Genomic DNA, 24,612 nt, shown 5'->3' with positions numbered 1-24,612 from the left:
AAAACTTATTAAACTGTGAGTACCTTGCCCTATAATACACAAAACATGTTAAACTGTGAGTACCTTGCCCTAAAATACACAAAACATTACACAAATAGAGGGTAAAACTCCAAAAATGAAATAAGACAATGGTATCTACCAGAAAATTAGTAGCAAATATAATTTGAGGGATGGGGAGAAAAATCAGTACTAATTTAAATAAATGAAAAGGAAGCAAAACGGGTCGGGTTTGGGAAGGGAAGGAAAGTTGTGACTAAATCAGGGGTTTCACAAATGCATTTAATAGCAGGCCAACATCCTGTAACAACAGGCCAACAAAAAAATAAAATGGCTCTCGGCAGCGCAAACCGGCCGGTGTAGGCAGTCGGGGACAGAGAGTAGACGACCAATATGGGTTTGTAGCAAGTCATATGGCCGGCAGCCGGCTCTTAATGAAACCCCTGCTAATTACAACATTTTAAATGGCGGTGGATGTCCCGCAGCACATGTTTAAATTTCATGAAAACAATGTATTTTACACATGTTGTGTACATCACTCTGAGTACCATATCGAAAAAGACGAGGATCATCGCTGTCTATCGGTAATATACGCTCATTAGGTGATACGTAACGTCTACTTTTTATATCATTAAAAAAATCAAAATGCTGCGAAAACATAGCAGCATGTAGACTAGCCACAATATTCTGAATGAGAAAACAGTTTTGGAAAAATGTATTCATTCCTAATAGGACATGTCAGTTTACTATAAGACCTGAAGAGCACAAATACAAATAAATATAAAGCTAAAGTCAAATGATTTTTGTGAATCATGCAAATGTTTAATAATGTAAGTAGCATGTCCAGTCTGCCTCCACTTGGTTATAACAGTTTGTTGTCATGACAACACGCAAATGTTTAACAATGTAAGTAGCATGTCAAGTCTGTACTTACACATGGTTATAACAGTTTGTTGCCACGACAATATTTAAATATTTAAGAATGTAAGTAGCATGTCTATAGCTTACAAGTTCAGTACATTATTTTGATCCATCTAACTGAACAGTTTAGCACAGATATAATATCTTAGGTTTGTAAACAAGATTTTAATTGTGGCATTATATAACTTACTGCATCACAGAGATCAATGGATGATCCAGGTGTAGTTGGAGGTAACACCTCTTTGTCCTTCTCACAAACTGCTTTTAGATAATATTGGCACAACTCGTCATTCCATAACCCTGCTGCAGAACCCTGTTAGGAAAGACAAAATAGAGTTCTGTAATGGCCAAGTCAGTTGCACAACACAGACTTTGTGATTCAAAGCAAAAATTAAACAATTAAACGATCCATATCTGGATTTGAAAGATTCAATCATACATGTACACACTGAATTAAACCATCAAATCACAAACCATATTGAACTCAAACCATCCAATCACACACATTGAATTCAAACCATCCAATCACACACATTCAATTCAAACCACATTGAATTCAAACCATCCAATCACACACATTGAATTCAAACCATCCAATCACACACATTCAATTCAAACCATCTCATCACACACATTGAATTCAAACCATCCAATCACACACATTCAATTCAAACCATCCAATCACACACATTTAATTCAAATCATCCAATCACATGCCATGTTGAATTCAAACCAATTATTCATATACATATGACATATGTTGAACTCAAAACATCCACAATCACACATATTGAATTCAAACCATTCAATCACATACCATGTTGAATTTAAAGCATCTAACCACATAACATGTAGTTTAAACCAAAAAATGTTATACATATGCCATATGTTGAACCCAGTCACACACACTGAATTCAAACCATCCAATGACACATTAAATTAAAACCACTTGGTCACATGAATTGAATTCAAACCACCAAATTTTATACCACATTGAATTAAAACCAAACAGTTACAAACCGCATTGAATTCAAACCATCCAGTTACATAACACATTGAATTCAAACCATTCAATCACATACCACATTGAATTCAAACCGTCCAATGTTATACCATATTGAATTCAAACCACCCAGTTACAAACCGCATTGAATTCAAGCCACCCAGTTTCATAACACATTGAATTCAAACCATCCAATCACATACCATATTGAATTCAAACCACCCAATTTTATACCACATGAAGTTAAACCTTCCAATCACATACCATATTGAATTCAAACCATCCAATTTTATACATTGAAGTCAAACCTTCCAATCACATACCATATTGAATTCAAACCATCAAGTTACATACCACATTTAATTTAAACCATTCAGTTATATACCACATTGAATTCAAACCATTCAATCACATACCATATTGAAGTCAAACCTTCCAATCACATACCATATTGAATTCAAACCATCAAGTTACATAACACATTTAATTCAAACCATTCAGTTACATACCACATTGAATTCAAACCATCCAGTCACATACCATATTGAAGTCAAACTTTCCAACCACATACCATATTGAATTCAAACCATCTAATTAGACAGCAAGTTGCATTCAAATATTAAGGTTAATGTTCTGACTTACGTCAACAAGCATATTAACACACTGTTCATCTCGGCCATTCCAATTATTGGGTTCACCATTATTCCAATTTGTGTATGTAACTTGACTTAAGTCACTCCATTCAAACAACCTTTGATGACGCAAGTCATTCAAACCTATCCATATTGAGTCATTCTCTGAAAGTTAACAGAAAAAGCATGTATTGGCACGCCACTAAGTAAGCATCGCAAGTCTATGGAAGCCATAGACAATTTCTCAATTTGTTCTGCCTTCGTAAATAATAATCCAGTAGAGTAAGATCAAATAGTATGTTTGTTCCCCAAATAAACAGTGTATATGGTTATAAATTACAATATAAATTTCCCTTGTCACTAAACTACAATTTTGTTTTTTCCGAGGATCGTCACCTCACTAAAAACAACATGATCTAATATATATCATACCATCAAAACAGATGAATGAAATTTATTGTAAACAAATGGATTCCACAAAAATATTATTAAACCAAGTACTATACCAAGTACTGAATACTATACGTTATCATTACCATAAAATTTATGGCATTTATTTACACACAATGGTCGAAAATCACACGCTTTGTGATGCTGATTTTCAGGCCAAAAGATTTCCTAATCTTAACACTTGAACAGAGAATGTGTCTTCAGAAAGAAAGACAGAAGAAAACAAATTAAAAATTCAGAATACAAGGGTTGATGCGTACGGTGCATATATTTTGGTATCCCCATATTACTCTTATTATTATATTATGTATTAAGGATACACCATGGGAATGCCGAAATCCAAAAAGTTTAGAACAGAATCAGCGAACTTCTTTGTGTGTAGTCCGGTCAAACTATGGTGGCAGCCATGTTTGCTTTTATTGTTAGAGAACACTTAATGAGTAATCATTCCATATTTGGAATTCACATTTTCTAATATGGTAGGATGAAAATATTCCATAAAGTACAGCAAAATTACGATACGCTGTAACATATGGTGAGAGATAAAAAATATGTAATTATTCCAATGAAGCTTTTTTTGTCAAAATTTTTCTCCATGTAACACAGAACCAAAATGATAAGAACTTAAGATATATTTACCTGAATATGCAGTACAGAAACGGAATTCTCCAGTGTGACCATATCCTGTGCTATATCCCACGTAATAAACAGGCAAAGGGTTAGGATCCTGCCACTCCATAAAAGCGCCCTCTCCTTGCCGTCCAACTCTGATAAAACCATTCGTGAATATAATCCAGAATCCTCTCCACTCTGTTGCAGATAATATTCCAGGAGTTTGCTCGTCGGCTTTATGATCACAAGCAGTGCATAGTCTGATTACAGACCGAGAATTGCTCCACCCACCAATCACTATTTGGTACATGGGCTGATCTTCACCAGAGTATTCCGGGAACTCAGAGAGTGAAACATGAACATCACTGCCAGCCATTACATCAAAGGTAACTCTGGTATTTGTAACCGGTGTTGGGACAAACTTATAACCATACTCATCACTTGTACCATCTGAATGATACTCTTCACAAGCTGCACAATAAAAACATAATTGGGTTATTGAAAATGTCTCATCAGGACTGATTTTCTGCCTTACCCAGCTGTGAACCAGTGATTTATAGTGGTAACCCTAGCTCAAAATATGGTCCAAGGTTACCGGTAATTCATAATGATCACTCCCAACAGAAGACCCATGATTTATAATGTCACCACACATTGGCATCAGTAATTCACAATGTCCACCCAGGCAGGCATTAGTGATTGTGATGGCCTCTCTTCTCAGGGCATTAGTAATTTATAATGGGTTTTTCACCAGGGCATTAGTAATTCATTATGTTCACCCAACCTCAGGATTAATGATTCATAATGAGCTTCTCACCTGGGCATTAGTGATTCATAATAACCTGCTAACCAGGGCATTAGTGATTCATAATAACCTTCTCACCTTGGCATTAGTGATTCATAATGACCTTCTAACCAGGGCATTAGGGATTCATAATAACCTTCTCACCAGGGCATTAATGATTCATAATGACCTTCTCACCTGGGCATTGGTGATTCATAATGACCTTCTAACCAGGGCATTAGTGATTCATAATAACCTTCTAAGCAGGGCATCAGTGATTCATAATGACCTTCCCGCCAGAGCATTAATGATTCATAATGACCTCACCTGGGCATTAGTGATTCATAATGACCATCTCACCTGGGCATTAGTGATTCATAATGACCTGCCAACCAGGGCATTAGTGATTCATAATAACCTGCTAACTAGAGCATTAGTGATTCATAATAACCTTCTCACCAGGGCATTAGTGGTCATAATGACCATATCACCTGGGCATCAGTAATTCATAATGACCTTCTTACCTGGGCATTTTAATTCATAATGACCTTCTCACCTGGGCATTAGTGATTCGTAATAACCTTCTCACCTGGGCATTAGTGATTCATATTAACCTTCTAACCAGGGCATTAGTGATTCATAATGACCTTCTAACCAGGGCATTAGTAATTCATAATGACCATCTCACCTGGGCATTAGTAATTCGTAATGACCATCTCACCTGGGCATTAGTAATTCATAATGACCATCTCACCGGGGCATTAGTAATTCATAATGACATTCTCACCTTGGCATTAGTAATTCATAATGACTATCTCACCTGGGCATTAGTAATTCATAATGACCATCTCACCTGGGCATTAGTAATTCATAATGACCTTCTCACCTGGGCATTAGTAATTCATAATGACCTTCTCACCTGGGAATTAGTAATTCATAATGACCTTCTCACCTGGGCATTAGTGATTCATAATGACCTTCTCACCTGGGCATTAGGGATTCATAATAACCTGCTAACCAGGGCATTAGTGATTCATAATAACCTTCTAAGCAGGGCATCAGTGATTCATAATGACCTTCCCGCCAGAGCATTAATGATTCATAATGACCTCACCTGGGCATTAGTGATTCATAATGACCATCTCACCTGGGCATTAGTGATTCATAATGACCTGCCAACCAGGGCATTAGTGATTCATAATAACCTGCTAACTAGAGCATTAGTGATTCATAATAACCTTCTCACCAGGGCATTAGTGGTCATAATGACCATATCACCTGGGCATCAGTAATTCATAATGACCTTCTTACCTGGGCATTTTAATTCATAATGACCTTCTCACCTGGGCATTAGTGATTCGTAATAACCTTCTCACCTGGGCATTAGTGATTCATATTAACCTTCTAACCAGGGCATTAGTGATTCATAATGACCTTCTAACCAGGGCATTAGTAATTCATAATGACCATCTCACCTGGGCATTAGTAATTCGTAATGACCATCTCACCTGGGCATTAGTAATTCATAATGACCATCTCACCGGGGCATTAGTAATTCATAATGACATTCTCACCTTGGCATTAGTAATTCATAATGACTATCTCACCTGGGCATTAGTAATTCATAATGACCATCTCACCTGGGCATTAGTAATTCATAATGACCTTCTCACCTGGGCATTAGTAATTCATAATGACCTTCTCACCTGGGAATTAGTAATTCATAATGACCTTCTCACCTGGGCATTAGTGATTCATAATGACCTTCTCACCTGGGCATTAGGGATTCATAATAACCTTCTCACCAGGGCATTAATGATTCATAATGACCTTCTCACCTGGGCATTGGTGATTCATAATGACCTTCTAACCAGGGCATTAGTGATTCATAATAACCTTCTAAGCAGGGCATCAGTGATTCATAATGACCTTCCTGCCAGAGCATTAATGATTCATAATGACCTCACCTGGGCATTAGTGATTCATAATGACTACTCTCAACCATTAGTACTGTACACTGACATGAACTTACATGAATGAACCATTGAAATGACAAAATCATTTTCATTTTGATCACTGATAGTGACTAGATCACCCCCAAGTTGACGACAAGTATCTCGAGAATCTAACCAAACCATATGCGTATACATTAAAATATAGCAAGAACTGCGATAAGACGTCCAACCATTCTGACATCTGGATCCTGGTGCTAAGGTGGTTGTAGTCTCGGGTTCAGGAAATGATACTGAAACAAAAATACAGAAAGATATGCATGAAAACAAATGTAGATAGTTAGTTAAATGTCAACAAATCCAAAAAACTAACTCACACACATACATCTACTATTTTAATCTCTATTTCTGCTATCTTTGAATAAAAATGGTCAAAGCATGTAAAGATTATAATTTTAGATTCACATTTACACAAGATCTGAAAGTCCAACAAAACCGGAATGAAATACCATGTGTGGGAGGTACATATGTCAGAAATGTGACTACCGTAAAAATCATATTTGAGGCAGCAGCTTTAATAGAAGCCACACCCCTAACTTGAGACATTGTTTCATGTTGAAATTGACAAGTTTTGATCCCAGGAAAAAGCCTGCAATATAAGCCGCACCCCAAACTTTCACAAACCAAACAGCCACCACATATTTCAGAAAAAGATATACCATTTAATTTTAAATTAAGGCATAATTTTTCGAACATTTCAGCTTGGTAGATCCATGTCATTATAGTCTAAGAGAATTAACACAGATTTTAAGATTGATTTATAATAATAATATAAACAAAATGATATATTACATACCTACTTCATAATAATCATAGGGATCATTTGGATACGTTGATAGAGAACCATCTTGGAGATTGCTTGTATATAAATTACATGCCAAATTAACTTTATCGTAATCAAATGATTTACAGGCTCGGCCGGGGTCATAGGCGCATACGTCAGCACAATAATCAGGATATACGCCTTCAATGTTTTCTATTATATTGTCAGATGCTAGTGCTGAGTCATGGTACACATTAAAGTAGTCAATAAGAGACCCTGAAAATAAAGAAGGAAGTTTACACCAAATTCAAATTTGTATGCATATAGAACATGGCTGATGTGGGAGAATTCCCACTTCAAGAAATGGAAAACTACCATCTCATGTAAAGCAAAGTAAATGTCAACTTTGCTGGATATAATGAAAAAACATAATACACAAAAACCAATGCAAAAACCATAGTAAGGTGGCAAAAACAACATTCTTTGGACTACCACAGTTCCTTCCTTTGGTTAGTTACCCCATATTTTTTAAACACCCACAGGTCATATTGGGTCGGAGTAGGTCACATAGTATGTCAGACTGGGTCACATATTAGGTTATATTAGGTCAGAATGGGTCATATAGTAGATCAAAGTGGGTAACATAGTAGGTCATATTGGGTCACATAGGTCATATTGGGTCAGAGTGGGTCACATAGTAGGTCATATTGGCTTACAGTGGGTCACATAGTAGTCATATTGGCTCAGAGTGGGTCACATAATAGGTCTTATTGGCTCAGAGTGGGTAACATATTAGGTCATATTGGGTCACATGTTAGGTCAGAGTGGGTCACATTGGTCATATTGGGTTAGAGTGGGTCACATATTAGGTCAGAGTGGGTCACATAAGTCATATTAGGTCAGAGTGGGTCATGTAGGTCATATTGGGTCAGAGTGGGTCACGTAATAGGTCATATTGGGTCAGAGTAGGTCACACGGTAGGTCACATTATGTCAGAGTGGGTCACATAGTAGGTCATATTGGGTCAGAATGGGGTCACATAGTAGGTCATATTGGGTCACATAGTAGGCCATATTAGGTCAGAGTAGGTCACATTAGGTCAGAGTGGGTCACAGTAGGTCATATTGGGTCTGATTGTAGTTAGTATTTTCTGTGAGCCACATAATTGTTGTCATTTTTAAAATCAATTTTTACCTTTGTTTTCACAAATATATCCTATTTTGTTTGTACTACAGTCATGATCATTCCAAAGACCATTAACAACAACTATCTCAGTGCAGTCCTCAGCAAGATTGTAATCATTTGGTTCATCTGAAAATAAAAGAATTGTTGATATGAACTCTTTGAAATGCAACCCTAGCAGCTAATCCTGAGCAATAGTGCTATTAATATAGCCCTGATTATCAAGGTGACACGATCAAGGCAAAATTCTGAGTGCCGACATTACAGGAATGTTTTCACACCATACTGTACAATAATGTTTTCACACCATACAATACAGTAATGTTTTTACACCATACAATACAGTAATGTTTTCACACCATACAATACAGTAATGTTTTCACACCATACAATACAGTAATGTTTTCACGATATACAATACAGTAATGTTTTTACACTATACAATACAGTAACGTTTTTACACTATACAATACAGTAATGTTTTCACACCATACAATACAGTAATGTTTTCACGATATACAATACAGTAATGTTTTTACACTATACAATACAGTAACGTTTTTACACTATACAATACAGTAATGTTTTCACACTATACAATACAGTAATGTATTAACACCATACAATACAGTAATGTATTCACACCATACAATACAGTAATGTTTTCACACCATACAATACAGTGATGTTTTCACGCTATACAATACAGTAATGTTTTTACACTATACAATACAGTAATGTTTTTATACCATACAATACAGTAATGTTTTCACACCATACAATACACTAATGTATTCACATCATACAATACAGTAATGTAAACACACTATACAATACAGTAATGTTTTCACACTATACAATACAGTAATGTTTTCACGCTATACAGTAATGTATTCTCAACATGAAATACACAGTAATGCATCTTCACTGTACAGTACAGTAATGTATTCTCAAAATACAATACACAGTAATGCATCTTCACTGTACAGTACAGTAATGTATTCTCAAAATACAATACACAGTAATGCATCTTCACTGTACTGTACAGTAATGTATTCTCAACATACAATACACAGTAATGCATCTTCACTGTACAGTACAGTACAGTAATGTATTCACAACATACAATACACAGTAATGCATCTTCACTGTACAGTACAGTAATGTATTCTCAACATACAATACACAGTAATGCATCTTTACAGTACAGTACAGTAATATATTCTCAACATAGAATACACAGTAATGCATCTTCACAGTACAGTACAGTACAGTACAGTACAGCATTCTCAACATACAATACACAGTAATGCATCTTCACTGTACAGTACAGTAGTGTATTCTCAACATATAATACACTGTAATGCATCTTCACAGTACAGTACAGTACAGTACAGTACAGTAATGTATTCTCAACATACAATACACAGAAATGCATCTTCACAGTACAGTACAGTACAGCAATGTATTCTCAACATACAATACACAGTAATGCATCTTCACTGTACAGTACAGTAATGTATTCTCAACATACAATACACAGTAATGCATCTTCACTGTATGTACAGTACAGTAATGTATTCTCAACATACAATACACTGTAATGCATCTTCACAGTACAGTACAGTAATGTATTCTCAACATACAATACACAGTAATGCATCTTCACAGTACAGTACAGTACAGTAATGTATTCTCAACATACAATACACAGAAATGCATCTTCACAGTACAGTACAGTACAGCAATGTATTCTCAACATACAATACACAGTAATGCATCTTCACTGTACAGTACAGTAATGTATTCTCAACATACAATACACAGTGATGCATCTTCACAGTACAGTACAGTACAGTAATGTATTCTCAACATACAATAAACAGTAATGCATCGTCACAGTACAGTACAGTAATGTATTCTCAACATAGAATACACAGTAATGCATCTTCACAGTACAGTACAGTAATGTATTCTCAACATACAATACACAGTAATGCATCTTCACTGTACAGTACAGTAATGTATTCTCAACATACAATACACAGTAATGCATCTTCACAGTACAGTACAGTAATGTATTCTCAACATACAATACACAGTAATGCATCTTAACAGTACAGTACAGTACAGTAATGTATTCTCAACATACAATAAACAGTAATGCATCGTCACAGTACAGTACAGTACAGTAATGTATTCTCAACATGTAATACACAGTAATGCATCTTCACTGTACAGTACAGTAATGTATTCTTGACATACAATACACAGTAATGCATCTTCACTGTACAGTACAGTAGTGTATTCTCAACATACAATACACAGTAATGCATCTTCACAGTACAGTACAGTAATGTATTCTCAACATACAATACACAGTAATGCATCTTCACAGTACAGTACAGTACAGTAATGTATTCTCAACATGTAATACACAGTAATGCATCTTCACTGTACAGTACAGTAATGTATTGTCAACATACAATACACAGTAATGCATCTTCACTGTACAGTACAGTAATGTATTCTCAACATACAATACACAGTGATGCATCTTCACAGTACAGTACAGTAATGTATTCTCAACATACAATAAACAGTAATGCATCGTCACAGTACAGTACAGTAATGTATTCTCAACATACAATACACAGTGATGCATCTTCACAGTACAGTACAGTACAGTAATGTATTCTCAACATGTAATACACAGTAATGCATCTTCACTGTACAGTACAGTAATGTATTCTCAACATACAATACACAGTAATGCATCTTCACAGTACAGTACAGTAATGTATTCTCAACATACAATACACAGTAATGCATCTTCACTGAACTGTACAGTAATGTATTCTCAACATACAATACACAGTAATGCATCTTCACAGTACAGTACAGTAATGTATTCTCAACATGTAATACACAGTAATGCATCTTAACTGTACAGTACAGTAATGTATTCTCAACATACAATACACAGTAATGCATCTTCACTGTACAGTACAGTAATGTATTCTCAACATACAATAGACAGTAATGCATCTTCACTGTACAGTACAGTAATGTATTCTCAACATACAATACACTGTAATGCATCTTCACAGTACAGTACAGTAATATATTCTCAACATTACTGTGTATTATATGTATTATATGTTGAGAATACATTAATGCATCTTCACTGTACAGTACAGTAATGTATTCTCAACATACAATACACAGTAATGCATCTTCACTGTACAGTACAGTAATGTATTCTCAACATACAATACACTGTAATGCATCTTCACTGTACAGTAATGTATTATCAACATACAATTAATACACAGTAATGCATCTTCACTGTACAGTACAGTAATGTATTCTCAACATACAATACACTGTAATGCATCTTCACTGTACAGTAATGTATTCTCAACATACAATTAATACACAGTAATGCATCTTCACTGTACAGTACAGTAATGTATTCTCAACATACAATACACAGTAATGCATCTTCACTGTACAGTACAGTAATGTATTCTCAACATACAATTAATACACAGTAATGCATCTTCACTGTACAGTACAGTAATGTATTCTCAACATACAATACACAGTAATGCATCTTCACTGTACAGTAATGTATTCTCAACATACAATTAATACACAGTAATGCATCTTCACTGTACAGTACAGTAATGTATTCTCAACATACAATACACAGTAATGCATCTTCACTGTACAGTAATGTATTCTCAACATACAATTAATACACAGTAATGCATCTTCACTGTACAGTACAGTAATGTATTCTCAACATACAATACACAGTAATGCATCTTCACTGTACAGTACAGTAATGTATTCTCAACATACAATACACAGTAATGCATCTTCACTGTACAGTACAGTAATGTATTCTCAACATACAATACACAGTGGATTGTGTCTCACTATTTGTGATATTATGAGGTTATTACAAAGATACTGCGTAGTATGCACAAAGACAGTACAGCAGGAGCATCGACTGACATGCAGCAGAGGTCGATGCGACCATGTACTGTCTGAGTGCATACTTTGCAGTATCCTCATAATAACCTTAATATTATACAACTTTTTCTCCCAGGAATACATCATGCCAAAATCCAAAATGTTTAGAACAGATTTTGCGAACTTCTTTGTGTGGGGTCCGGTCAAACCTTGAGGGCAGCCATGGTTTTTTTATTATTATTAGAGAGCGCTTACACGCGTAATCGTTCTATAGTTGGAAGTTATATTTCCTAATATAATAGGATAAAAATACCCACTGCAATATGGCAAAATTACGGTATGCTGTAACTTATGGTGTTACGATGACAAAATCATGTAAACTGCTCAAATGTAGCCAAGATTAATCATAATACTTTGATCTTCATAATTGTATACCATATATTACAGAAAATGTATAAGTCTCAAGTAAGATTCTGATTACCTGTATCCCGAGGTATGTACGACCTAGAAATAGTGCCATATGTGAGTACCAAGTTGCGAGTCGCAAGTAGCAAAATATGCCATATGCTAGTGGTAAAAACGGCATATGCGAGTGGTAAAATGTATCGTTTGCTAGTAGCAAAAAAGCCCTATGCGAGGGGTAATACAAAGGCTTGTAACGTTTGCTTATAATATCACAGTAAAATCAAATATTTACCATGGTTATGAAATGATGTGTACATGGTTGGTTAATATTGGCATGATGCTGTTAAGGTTTTTAATTTAGGGGTGATTCATATATAAAAATAGTGGTAGCAAATAGGTGTCATTGCGATCTAGCCTAGGTGTCAACCGGCGTACACCGCCCTGTACTCAATATTACAGTCGACTAGTGTACGCGGATTACATTGCGAAGGTCGCAAATAAAAGCAGCTTTAACTACTATTTCCAGTGCTTTTTGTTTATTATTCATTTAAGTGTTTATATCAAAAAGTTCGTTCAGTCGTTTGCATAGAATCGAAGGGTCACAGAATTCTTGTGTCGCGCGCTGCCATTTAAATATTTGATTTTAATGTGATAAAACACAATTGAACGTACGTTGTTATATTATAAGAAAACGTTACAAGCCTTTGTATTACCCCTCGCATAGGGCTTTTTTGCTACTAGCAAACAATACATTTTACCACTCGCATATGCCGTTTTTACCACTAGCATATGGCATATTTTGCTACTTGTGACTCGCAACTTGGTACTCGCATACGGCACTATTTCTAGGTCGTACATACCTGGTATCCCAGTTAAAATATGCGAAAGGTGTTTCATTCTAATGTATACCATATATTACAGAAAATGTATAAGTCTCATGTAAGATTCTGATTACCTGTATCCCAGTTAAAATATGCGAATGGTGTTCCATCACTCCATTCCCATCCTCCTTCACTGGATCTATCATTTGCCCCAATCCACAGTTTTGGAGAATTCACGCCGTACAAACGACCTACAGAGTAAAACATTAACTCTGCAATGATAACTTCTAACTGTAGGAAAGTTATTGAAATAAGGATGAACAGATCCTTCTATTAAGGCAGAAGATTACCTATAAATTAAAAAACCCAGAATTTATTCATTTTGCAATAAATTGTACATGTACTCCAAGGCAATAGAAAGATATTGACCTAAAAAAGTTGAGGGTCACCAGCCTTTTTTTCGAGAAATTGGTGGTTGTATTTTAGTGGAAAGTCGCCACTTTGACACTATTATAACAGTTTTACCACAAGTTTATGGCAGAGATATTATGCAATATCTCAAAATCTAGCCTGGTGACATAGGCTGAAAAAATCATATATTGTTAATGGTGGAGTACTTTTTGTTGTTCTGAATTATTTAGAAAATCTGGGTTTTAAAAAAGTGTCAAAAAATGCAATTTTTCTTTATCATTGTGTTCTATGGAATTGTTCTAAAAATAGCAATTTTCATAAAATATTAGGACACGTTTCTGAAAAAGCATAACTGTAACACACAAAATAATGCTATTTCATTGTACTATGAGACATTAGCTTCATGATTGTACATAATAAACTAATGAACATTGTCATGCGATTTATGACCAATTTTGTCATAAATTATGACTAGGCTTCTACTTTAAGATAACATATGATATATGACAGTCCCTGTCGTGAAATAGTATATGAAAAATAAATGAAATGCTGTATATGTAAGTTACATATTAGATATGTTACGTAAAATTATGTAACGTAAAACTAGTTACATAAAAGCAGAATTGAGACATTACAAGTTTATCTTTTATGTCATATACATAGGTGAGGTTTTAATATATTTGTTCCTGTCAATTAGCTCAAAAACAGCATTTCTGTCATGTGACCAGTGTCATTGTACTTTGTTTGCCTTTCTATAAGTTTGACTTACCTTATTTATTTACTGTAGAATACTTTATTTTTGCTTGGAATTTATTTTCGCTATTTTCGCTGAAGGAATGATTCCGTGAAAATAAAATCCAGCAAATATACTTTTTTCCCCTATATTTCACATTAAACTCATCAAAATAAGTGAAAATAAATTCCAGGCAAAACGCCCAAAAAGTCTTTTCAGCGAAAATTAATATCAGCGAAAATAAAGTATTCCACAGTATTAGTTTTCCAATTAAATTCTATTTTGTGACTACTTATCCACTTGTGTTTGAACTTTAACAAACATCAAATTTATAAACTTATATTTGATATTAATAAGAGCATAGAGGTATGATAAGAGGATGAAGCCACATAACATCAAACTCATTTGCATAATTGATTTTGATTTAATTCAATACTGCAAAGTACTATATTTGGAATTTATTTTCGCTATTTTCCCTGAAGGGGTGAAAATACATGTTTTCCTATGTTTTATATTGAACCAGAGGTACATTACTTGGGGTTTGTAACTACAGTGACATGATACCAAGATCCCGTTACAATCTCGCTCTCGCATAAGCGTTCCAACTCAGAAAAATGCGAATGCGCATGCCCGAGATAACTAGGATACTGGGATGTCCAGGTGGATCAAAATAGCTGCTCACGATATGATGGATTACGAGAACTATATTTTCTGTACATTTTTGATGTATTACATTTTTCACTATGATAGTGGCAAGAAAAGTTTTATTTTTTCATTACAAACCTTGAACATTGATATACCATACTCGACCGCGTTACCGCCCATGCCCGGGCAAGCGCCCACCCCCCACTTTTGCGCAATTTTTATATTTGGGGTCACATTCGGCAAAGCGCCCACCCCTTCAAAATGCAACTAATTTAAAACTTGGTCTTGCGTAACGAATCTTGGTAATCGTTTTTTTATATGATACAGCGTGGTTATCGACCGTTGTGAACATGTTGTGAATGCGTAGAACACGGTAACCATGCGTAAACTACGCTTCGACAATGACCTGTTAATACAAGTAAAATGCGGTAAATATTTCATGCCATATACAGTTTACCTCTCAAAAATGGCTAGTTACTAGTTTTTTGGAAAAACTATGTCGTTTATTCGCTGAAATCAATCCCAACAGATCGTACTTCGACATTGATAATTCACTTCCGCATTGCGTTACCGGAACGTCTTCGGGAATTTCCGAAGAATTGCGTCAGTACAACACAGCATTGTGATTGGTTAATAACCAATTTGACCCATTAGGTCAAAGGATGCCGCTGCAGGTGAAATCTGCAAATGCATCATGGCGGAAAGTGATTTTCATCGAGAGTTTGCGTACGATCAAACACCTTCGTCAGTGGAGATAATATGACAATTTTGACTTCGACTATGTTCCAACAGACTCAAATGTTTTTAATTTCGTAAATTCTGGTGGTACGTAATTAATATTTTAATAAAATGTGCATATTTGTTGTGATCATTCCCGTTTCTTCATGTGAAAATCAATGACGACTCAACTAATTTCGTAATTTGATTTCCCTCAAAGACGTAATCTGTCACTTGATGAATCAAATTTCTCATTTGCACTCTTTTTCGAGGGGGGTGCTCGGGTAAGCGCCCACCCCAAAAAATCGTGATTTTCTGAGTTGAGGCCCCTGGGCGCTTTCGCGGTCGAGTACGGTATATCATGTCAGAAGGTCATAGCCTCAGTCTCGCTATCTACGAGATGAGACTTGAATGGGATCTTGACATGATGTCACAATACTATGTACTATGCGAGTTGCAAACCCCAAGTAATGTACCTCTGATTGAACTAGTCATACAAAACAGCTAAAGTGTCTTTTCACAAAAAGCAAAAAATAAATAATATAGATCAATAAAAAGGATATTTGATGATTATTATTTTTTAAATCGATTTTCTTAAATTAAGTTGATTGGGTAGATATTTTACCATTGATGTATATTTGTTCTCTGTTGTCTTTAATACTCAATAAATGTCCTCCTGTTCTTCTGCAGCTTTCCTCTGCTTGTTCCCATGTGACTTCAGCATCAAAAACATATTTGTAACAAACAAAGGTGTCTGCATTGAATTCATAACCTGATCCACACCGAGGATTCAACACAGCTGAAAAAAAAGCAAAAATATAAAATTAAACACTTCAATTACATCAGTGTTCCAATCTTTTATTCACATTGACTTGATTATAATCTACACACATCTTTTATTCACATTTTAGTCAACCAGCATTTTGATATTTTTAATAGTAAGCTTCCTTGCTTCTTTAGCTTTCTGTGTGAAACAAAATTTTATGCATAAATTTATACTATACTTGTTTGTTAATTTTTTAATAAAAAATTCAAATACAATGTTCCAAATATTTGCACATCTCTAATATAAATGCACTTAACTAAGAAATTGCATTTATTGTATACAGGATTTTGGGTAAGCAACTAATTTTGACAATAGACAGACATCTGAACATACATGCCACTAATAAAACTAATAAATCAAATACGATAATGGTAAATACATTCATCAGATTCCCAATAACACAATTTTCTTTTGACTATCATGATATTTGCATAGCAGCATTTAATAGTCTGCATGGATGGGTCAGCTAAAGGTCATGCATCCTGGTACTTTCTGACCCCTAAAGGTCATGCATCCTGGTACTTTCTGACCCCTAAAGGTCATGCATCCTGGTACTTTCTGACCCCTGAAGGTCACACATCTTGGTACTTTCTGGGGCTAGAAATTCACTGTCAAAGAGTATTTAGTAATAGACAGCTGCTGAAAATTATGCTTTAAGCTAAAAAATGAAAGATTTGTTTCTGGTCCTGAAATGTTTCATAAAAAGCTGTGGTGATATGAAGCATGTTGTTTCTGTTGTTTTTCTTTAAATTTTATGGTTACTGTCAGTATTTTATTAGAAACCAAAAAAAAAATCATGAGTGACCTAGCCCCTATTAAAGTGATACACATGCTCACCAGGAACAAATCACGTTTTTTTTTGGCTTTATATAACAAGAAATTCACTTACGAGTTGGCTTTGGAAGAGTAGTTACCATGCCACCTTCATCTAGAAAATAAATTATAATATTATTTTCTCAATAAAATATCAGTGAAATACAGAACTTATATCTGCCATTACAAGAAACATAATATCAATGACCAAACTGAAGAATGACTTTACCACACCACCATTGTAGTACATCCTGTAGTCAAAAATTATTTAAACTCCACAAACTAATTAATGTACAGGTATGAATCTATAGTTATTGTAATTGTCACATCCTCAGTGAGCCAAGTACACATAGATGGACAATAATGCAACATCACACTCATGAGAACAGACCTGGACCTTGGTGTCTGACATGCCATAAACTCACAACCAGGCAGGCCATTGGACCAACCCATTCACTGGAAATGTGTACTAAAGTCTCACATTACTGTAAAAGGGTTAATTATTCACTGGGTTTTAATTTTGCTTATTTCGCTGACTGGAAAATGCGCTAAATTAAAACCCAGTGAATATGTAAAATTTAGCATAGAACACATTATCTAAAAGATAAAACTGTAAATTTAAAACCCACTGAATATGTCTGAAATGGTAAATCAGCGAAATTTAAACCCAGTGAAAATTAGTCATTTTACATTATTAGACTCTGGTAGAAAACAAACAACCCACACACATGCTATTTATGAGCCACTTTTTCAAGATTTCAGTATTGATGATCTATTCAGTAAAATTCTCTCCAGTTGCTTTTTTGTATTTTAGATCTCTATATTAGTCTTGTCGTGATGTCTTTTGCTTTTTTGGACGATACCTTATTTTTGTTTGTGTACGTTCCAACTAAGATATCATGGCAAGTGTACCACAGACTCACATCACATCAACATGAGAACAACCCACACACTGTGATGAAATGATATCCTTATTTGGGGATTCAGATAAAAATACGATATCGTTTGAAAAAAACAAAAACAAAACAATATTAAGTAACAAGTGACTTACATTTCTGTTTCTTACAAATATATCCATGTATATTATTACAGTCAAGATCATTCCATGAACCAAGTCTTGACTCGTCATATTCTAGAACAGTACAGTCTTCATAACCACCGTAGTCATTGGGTTCATCAGTACCTGCATACCAATTAGTAAAATCCACCTGAAAAAATAAAGGCATATTTTGTTCATTTCCCTGCTACATGTTTTCCGTAGTTTTTTTCTCATGGTTACATTTTGTGGCAAATCTCTTTCAGATTTCAATGGAAATTTGAAAAAAAAATTGGTCAAGATTTTGAAATAAGACGATAATACACATGAAAGTGGACACCGTTGTAGAATGATTTTATCAAAATTACATGTGCATATATAAGTATACGGATGTACATGTATATAGATTTTACAATGTATAAGGAAACTGATCACCAGCAAACCAGTGGTTTCCAGCATGGTATTACTAGTACATGACCATATCTTAGTAAATATAATCATTGATAAGTACCCCCAGTATTTCTTTCACAGATAACAGGTGGCATGATGTTCATGAAAAACCATGATCAAGTTTTGAAATGCCGATTGTGATGAATTTTTAACATTAAAATTGTTGCCATTGTCAAAATTGTCATCTAACTGTCATCGCTGATTGGCTGCTGAGTTGAAATGACAATTTTTGGTTTCAAATACTCCAGGAAAATGTTTTTAAGTTCTTCAGGTAATTACAAGGTGCGTTCAATAAGTAATGCCCCTGACCCACTTCCAGTTGTCTGATCTAGATGAAATTTTGCATGTGTAATGATTTACATCTCTATGGGTTATGTTGCAAAAAACAATTCTGAACTAATTGTAGTTGATGATTAACAGGTGTTTGAACAGAGCCAGTTGAGTGTTGTGCAGTGATCCGTTTTTTGTATTTGAAAGGACGCACACCAAAGAAGACTTTTGATGATATGAATAAAACTTATGGTGATGATGCCCCATCATATGACCTTGTAAAACGCTGGCATCGTGAATTAAAAAATGGCCGGAAGTCTGTGGAAACAGCTCCCAGACCTGGTCGTCCCTCTTCTGCCATTGATGAGGCATCTGTCCGTCAAGTTGAGGCAGCCATTTTGAAAGATCGACGCACTACTACTACGTACTAGCCCAAGAGGTCAAGATTAGTACAGGGTCTGTGGAAACTATCATTCATGACCATTTGCATATGCATAAGGTGTCTGCCAGATGGATTCCCAGGTTGCTCACACCTTTCCAGAAGCAAGGACACGTTGAGGATGAATTTGGAGAAGTGCCAAGAAGATAAGTCAAAGTTTTTCAAAAGACTGATTACACAGGATGAAACTTGGATCCATCGCTATGATCCAGAGACCAAAGCCCAGTCAATGCAGTGGGAGCACTTGGACTCACCCCCTCTAAAAAGGCAAGGGTACAGCCCTCCACTGGCAAGGTCATATTCACAGTCTTCTGGAACCAGGACGAAGTAGTGATGACAGATTTCCTGGCAAAGGTTATCAACATTTACAGGAGCCTATTACGCTTCACTTTTGATGATAAGAGAAGCTATCAAAATAAAGAGGCGGGGCAAGATCAGCAAAGGTATCCTCCTCCTGCAGGACAACGCTCCGGTCCACAACTCGCATGTCGCAAGATCAGAAGCACAAGCGTGTGGCTATGAAATCCGCCCCCATTCCCCTTACTCTCCTGATTTTGCACCCACTGACTTTCATCTCGTCCCAGCCATGAAGTTGTTTTTGAAAGAAAAGCATTTCCCATATGATGCAGCCTTGATTTCTGAAGATACGACATGGTTGGAGGACCAGCCTGGGGTGTTCTACAAAAACGGTGTCCAGAGCTGCATCAAACGATGGGAAGAAATGCATAACTCTGGGTGGTTCCTATGTAGAGAAAGACTAATAACTGTGCCAAGTTTCATTAATCTCCTGCTATTTGAAATGGGTCAGGGGCATTACTTATTGAATGCTCCTCGTAGGTGTTTGTATGCAAAGAATTTTCCCCACACAGAAACGACAAATTCGGCCAAATTTCGACGTTTTTTTTTCTGATTTGTAGGAATCTGAAAAATGTGTTTCACAACTTGTCTCTTTCTTTAGTTTCATGCTTTATTCAAGATGGCGGCCCCAATATAGTAAATATTGCATTTATTTTATTATCACTTGTTTGCCAGCAGACAGATTTTTAAACAAATTGAAAAGACACTATTGACATCCAAGATAAATGTGCACATAGCATCTGCAACAAAAGTAAGACTTACCGGAGATCCGTCAACCCATTCAAATTCCCCTTCAAGCGAGGTATCATGAAAACCAATCAGCAGCTTATCTTGAATATTATCGATGCGAGCTTTAATGCAAATACAAAACGGACAATTTATGATTATCAATTGCTGAGATAAGCATTCTGATTGGTGAATAGATAGCATAGAAATATTTAAAATTAATTACAAATTGAAGATTTGCTCATTCACTTTTTCACCACCAGATTTTCTTTCACTTTCTGATATTCTTCAATACATGTATTTCTGGAAATAAACCCTAATTTTGGAGCCAACAGACAAAATTTGAATCAATTTTCAGTTTTTTTTTTTTTTGTCGCAATCTTCTGAAGGGAAGTGCAGACTATAAATGGGACTATTTTGTGATAAAAAGAGGAAACTGGTGGTGAAAAGGTTAAATAATATATATGCTGATATAGCTCTGTTCATAATGCTCATCATCTCGCTTGAATTATAATAATATTATGGTAATTATGGTAATATTAATGGCATAATTACTATTTATAAAGCTCTGCTCATTAGCATCAAGAATACTTGTCAAAAAGCCACCATTGTCTTGACATGCCGACTCTGCTCCGTACCAAGACAACTTATTATCTATCTCAAATAAATAACAATAATCGCCATGGAGAGTCCACTTCGGATCACATCTACCAATTTCTGAAAAACAATATACTTTTTGGTTATTGGTCATATAACATTTTGGCAAATAAATTCATTCATAGTAATAAAAATAATTAAAATGTTTTTAGGTGGTATATTTTCTATAAAAAAGGAAGAAATGCATGAATATGTTTGATATTTTAACTTTTACTTTAAATAAATGTATTTACAGGAATTCCAAAGTTCTTTAATAAATACTAAATCACCTCCTAAATTAGGTGGATTAAAAAATATAGTATAAACAGAAAAAAATGATGAGATAAAAATATTTATCACAGCATATATCGGTAAATCTATCATACACAGTAGGTGTATGATACATGTAGTTTCAATGAAAATAAACAAGCAGCTTCTCAGCTGAGATAGCTCCGCTGTTAGCAATGCACATTTCAATTAAAGAACAGAAGATATCATTAGAAAATGAACAATATGTAGACTTGCTGTTTTGAACAAGAATTCAAAAATATCACTTTTCACCAAAAATGACAAAAAAAAATCATCAAAATTGGATAATAAAGAGGTCAGCATGTAGTACCTAAATATGTAATATAAAAGCAATCTGACTTGCAGTTTTCAACAAAAAGTCGAAAATATCACTTTTTACCAAAAATGACAAAAATATTCACCAAAATTATAGAATTAAAGATATCATTACAAAATGAACAAATCTGAGAGAGGTCCACATGTAGTACCTATATATGTAATATCAAGCAATTGGACTTGCGTTTTTTAACAACAAGTCGAAAATATCACTTTTACCAAAAATGACAAAAATATTCACCAAAATTAGAGAATTGAAGATATCATTACAAAATGAACAAATCTGAGTGAGGTCTACCCAAGGTACATATACACCGAGTATCAAAGCATTCAGGCTCATAGTTTTCAAGAAGAAGTCAAAAAAGTAAAACATTGACACGGACGACGGACAATCACTCATATGATAAGCTCCACTCGACAAAGTCGACAGCGGGGCTAAAAAAGAATAACTGTTAGTTATCGAATTTAAGATATATAGTTTTGTTTATAATAATATAACCAGTGATGTCTAATGTATGTACCAAGTTTGAACAAAATCCATCCATTAATGCCAGAAATGCTTGATATTTGATGATTTTTTAGCACAAAAATGGCCACTATTCGGCCATTTTTAATAGGGTTGTCAAACCAATATATCTGTATATCTATAACATGATGTATAATGAATATTTAAAATTTGAATGTAATCAGTCACAGCAAGTCGGAGATATGGTACTAGAACCACATTCATTAAAACAAAATGGCCATTTTGAATCTTATCTGAACAACAAAATTATGTGCATCAAGATCCTATATTGGCAGGCATTCGGCCATCTTGAATCAGATCGTGAAACAAATTGATGTGCATATGTACAATATCATGTGTGATGTATGTGTGAAGTTTGATTGTGATTGGTCCAGGCATTTCTAAGATACAGGCTCGGACGCACGGAAGCACGGACGCATGGAGGTCAAAACATAAGTCCCTGTTTTCGAACTGCATCCGAACAGGGACTACAAAAAGAATATTACATAAACTGTGTTAATCTCAATGTCCTTCATAGAATATAACATGAACTGAATAAAAGTTCCCAAACAATAAAATACATAATGACTAACATTTAATACTAATCCCAATATGGCAGAAGAGTACAATTGTGTCAAATTATTTACATGACACATTCATTCTGAACAGGTCTTGGAAAGTATAATACCACATGTCCAATTGTGAACAATGGATATACTGTAAAATGACTAATTTTCACTGGGTTTAAATTTCACTGATTTACCATTTCAGGCATATTCAGTGGGTTTTAAATTCACGGTTTCGTTATTTGGATAATGTGTTCTATGCTAAATATTACATATTTACTGTGTTTTAATTTAGCGCATTTTTCCAGTCAGCGAAATAAGCTAAATTAAAACCCAGTGAATAATTACCCCCTTTACAGTATTATAAGTGGATAGGTTTCAATGTTTTATCAAATCTAGCCAATTAAGTGACATACAAAGTACAGCCAATGTTATGCCAATGTAGAATTTGAAGACACATTTTCACTGATATCTTTCAAAATATATTTACTAGATTTGCTAACACTGAACTGCACTAAGATTAGGGGAAAGTGGGAAATAAAGTGATTCTGTGCACAGCATAAGTGATTGATAATATAAACAAGTTTGGGAATGATTGGAGAAAACTTCCTTGAGTTATCCAGAACATATGAATTGATAACAACGACAAAGACAGTGACAGCAACAATGCCATACAAACAAGTCAACATCTAAACATTCTTTTTCATTTCATTACAGACCAGGAGAAAATCTACTGAAAATAAACCTTTCTCCCACAATTTGCGCATAATTTATGAAAATAAGTGAAAGTAATGCAAGAATTAATCCAAGTTACAAACAATTATACATACCATAACCTGGTTGAAGTGGTACAATTGTCTGACCTGTGATAAAGAAAATATAGTATAATTAACACATGTAGATTCAACAATTCAAAACTAAGATATCTTTCAGATTGTTTTTTGTTGATAAGGACTATATAGATGGTACAATATATCTTAAATTGGCTTAAATTATTATTATATCTATTTTTATACAAGAGAGAAAATGACGTTTTGTCTGGATACCAATAATTTGTGTTACATGTCATGGTACAGTTTCAGCAATGTGGATGCATTGCTAGGTAAATGCAAAGGTGGAAAACCAGTCATGTCAACATAAAATAGACTGAAGCTTACTAGTAGTATGTAATAATCTATTACTGGTTATACTAATAATAGTTAGGATACTGTGATGGTTATGTTAAATAGGACTGGGACATTACACAGGACAGATAATGTTACATCAGACCACTATGATATGATGCCATTTTCCTC

At 34.8% G+C, this 24,612-nt stretch overlaps 1 protein-coding gene across 1 annotated transcript in view; it reads right to left on the bottom strand.

Moving 5' to 3' along the window:
* Window positions 1–24,612, bottom strand: part of LOC102801348 (macrophage mannose receptor 1-like) — an 82,323-nt gene that overhangs the window by 26,491 nt on the left and 31,220 nt on the right. Inside the window, exons 12-24 of the mRNA XM_085493778.1 lie at window positions 24,148–24,180; window positions 21,542–21,703; window positions 21,023–21,111; window positions 18,760–18,916; window positions 17,785–17,823; window positions 16,695–16,868; window positions 13,698–13,814; window positions 8,369–8,485; window positions 7,208–7,450; window positions 6,432–6,644; window positions 3,643–4,086; window positions 2,564–2,718; window positions 1,109–1,231 (exon numbers count right to left, since the gene is read on the bottom strand). Coding sequence (XP_085349904.1) covers window positions 1,109–1,231; window positions 2,564–2,718; window positions 3,643–4,086; window positions 6,432–6,644; window positions 7,208–7,450; window positions 8,369–8,485; window positions 13,698–13,814; window positions 16,695–16,868; window positions 17,785–17,823; window positions 18,760–18,916; window positions 21,023–21,111; window positions 21,542–21,703; window positions 24,148–24,180 — 2,066 coding nt within the window. The remainder of the gene's footprint in view (window positions 1–1,108; window positions 1,232–2,563; window positions 2,719–3,642; window positions 4,087–6,431; window positions 6,645–7,207; window positions 7,451–8,368; window positions 8,486–13,697; window positions 13,815–16,694; window positions 16,869–17,784; window positions 17,824–18,759; window positions 18,917–21,022; window positions 21,112–21,541; window positions 21,704–24,147; window positions 24,181–24,612) is intronic.

This window comes from Saccoglossus kowalevskii, chromosome 19, assembly GCF_978046115.1.
Source record: "Saccoglossus kowalevskii chromosome 19, keSacKowa6.1, whole genome shotgun sequence".
Lineage (NCBI taxonomy): Eukaryota > Metazoa > Hemichordata > Enteropneusta > Harrimaniidae > Saccoglossus > Saccoglossus kowalevskii.
Note: the sequence above shows the minus strand (reverse complement) of the source record. Positions and strands in the feature narration are given on the sequence as shown.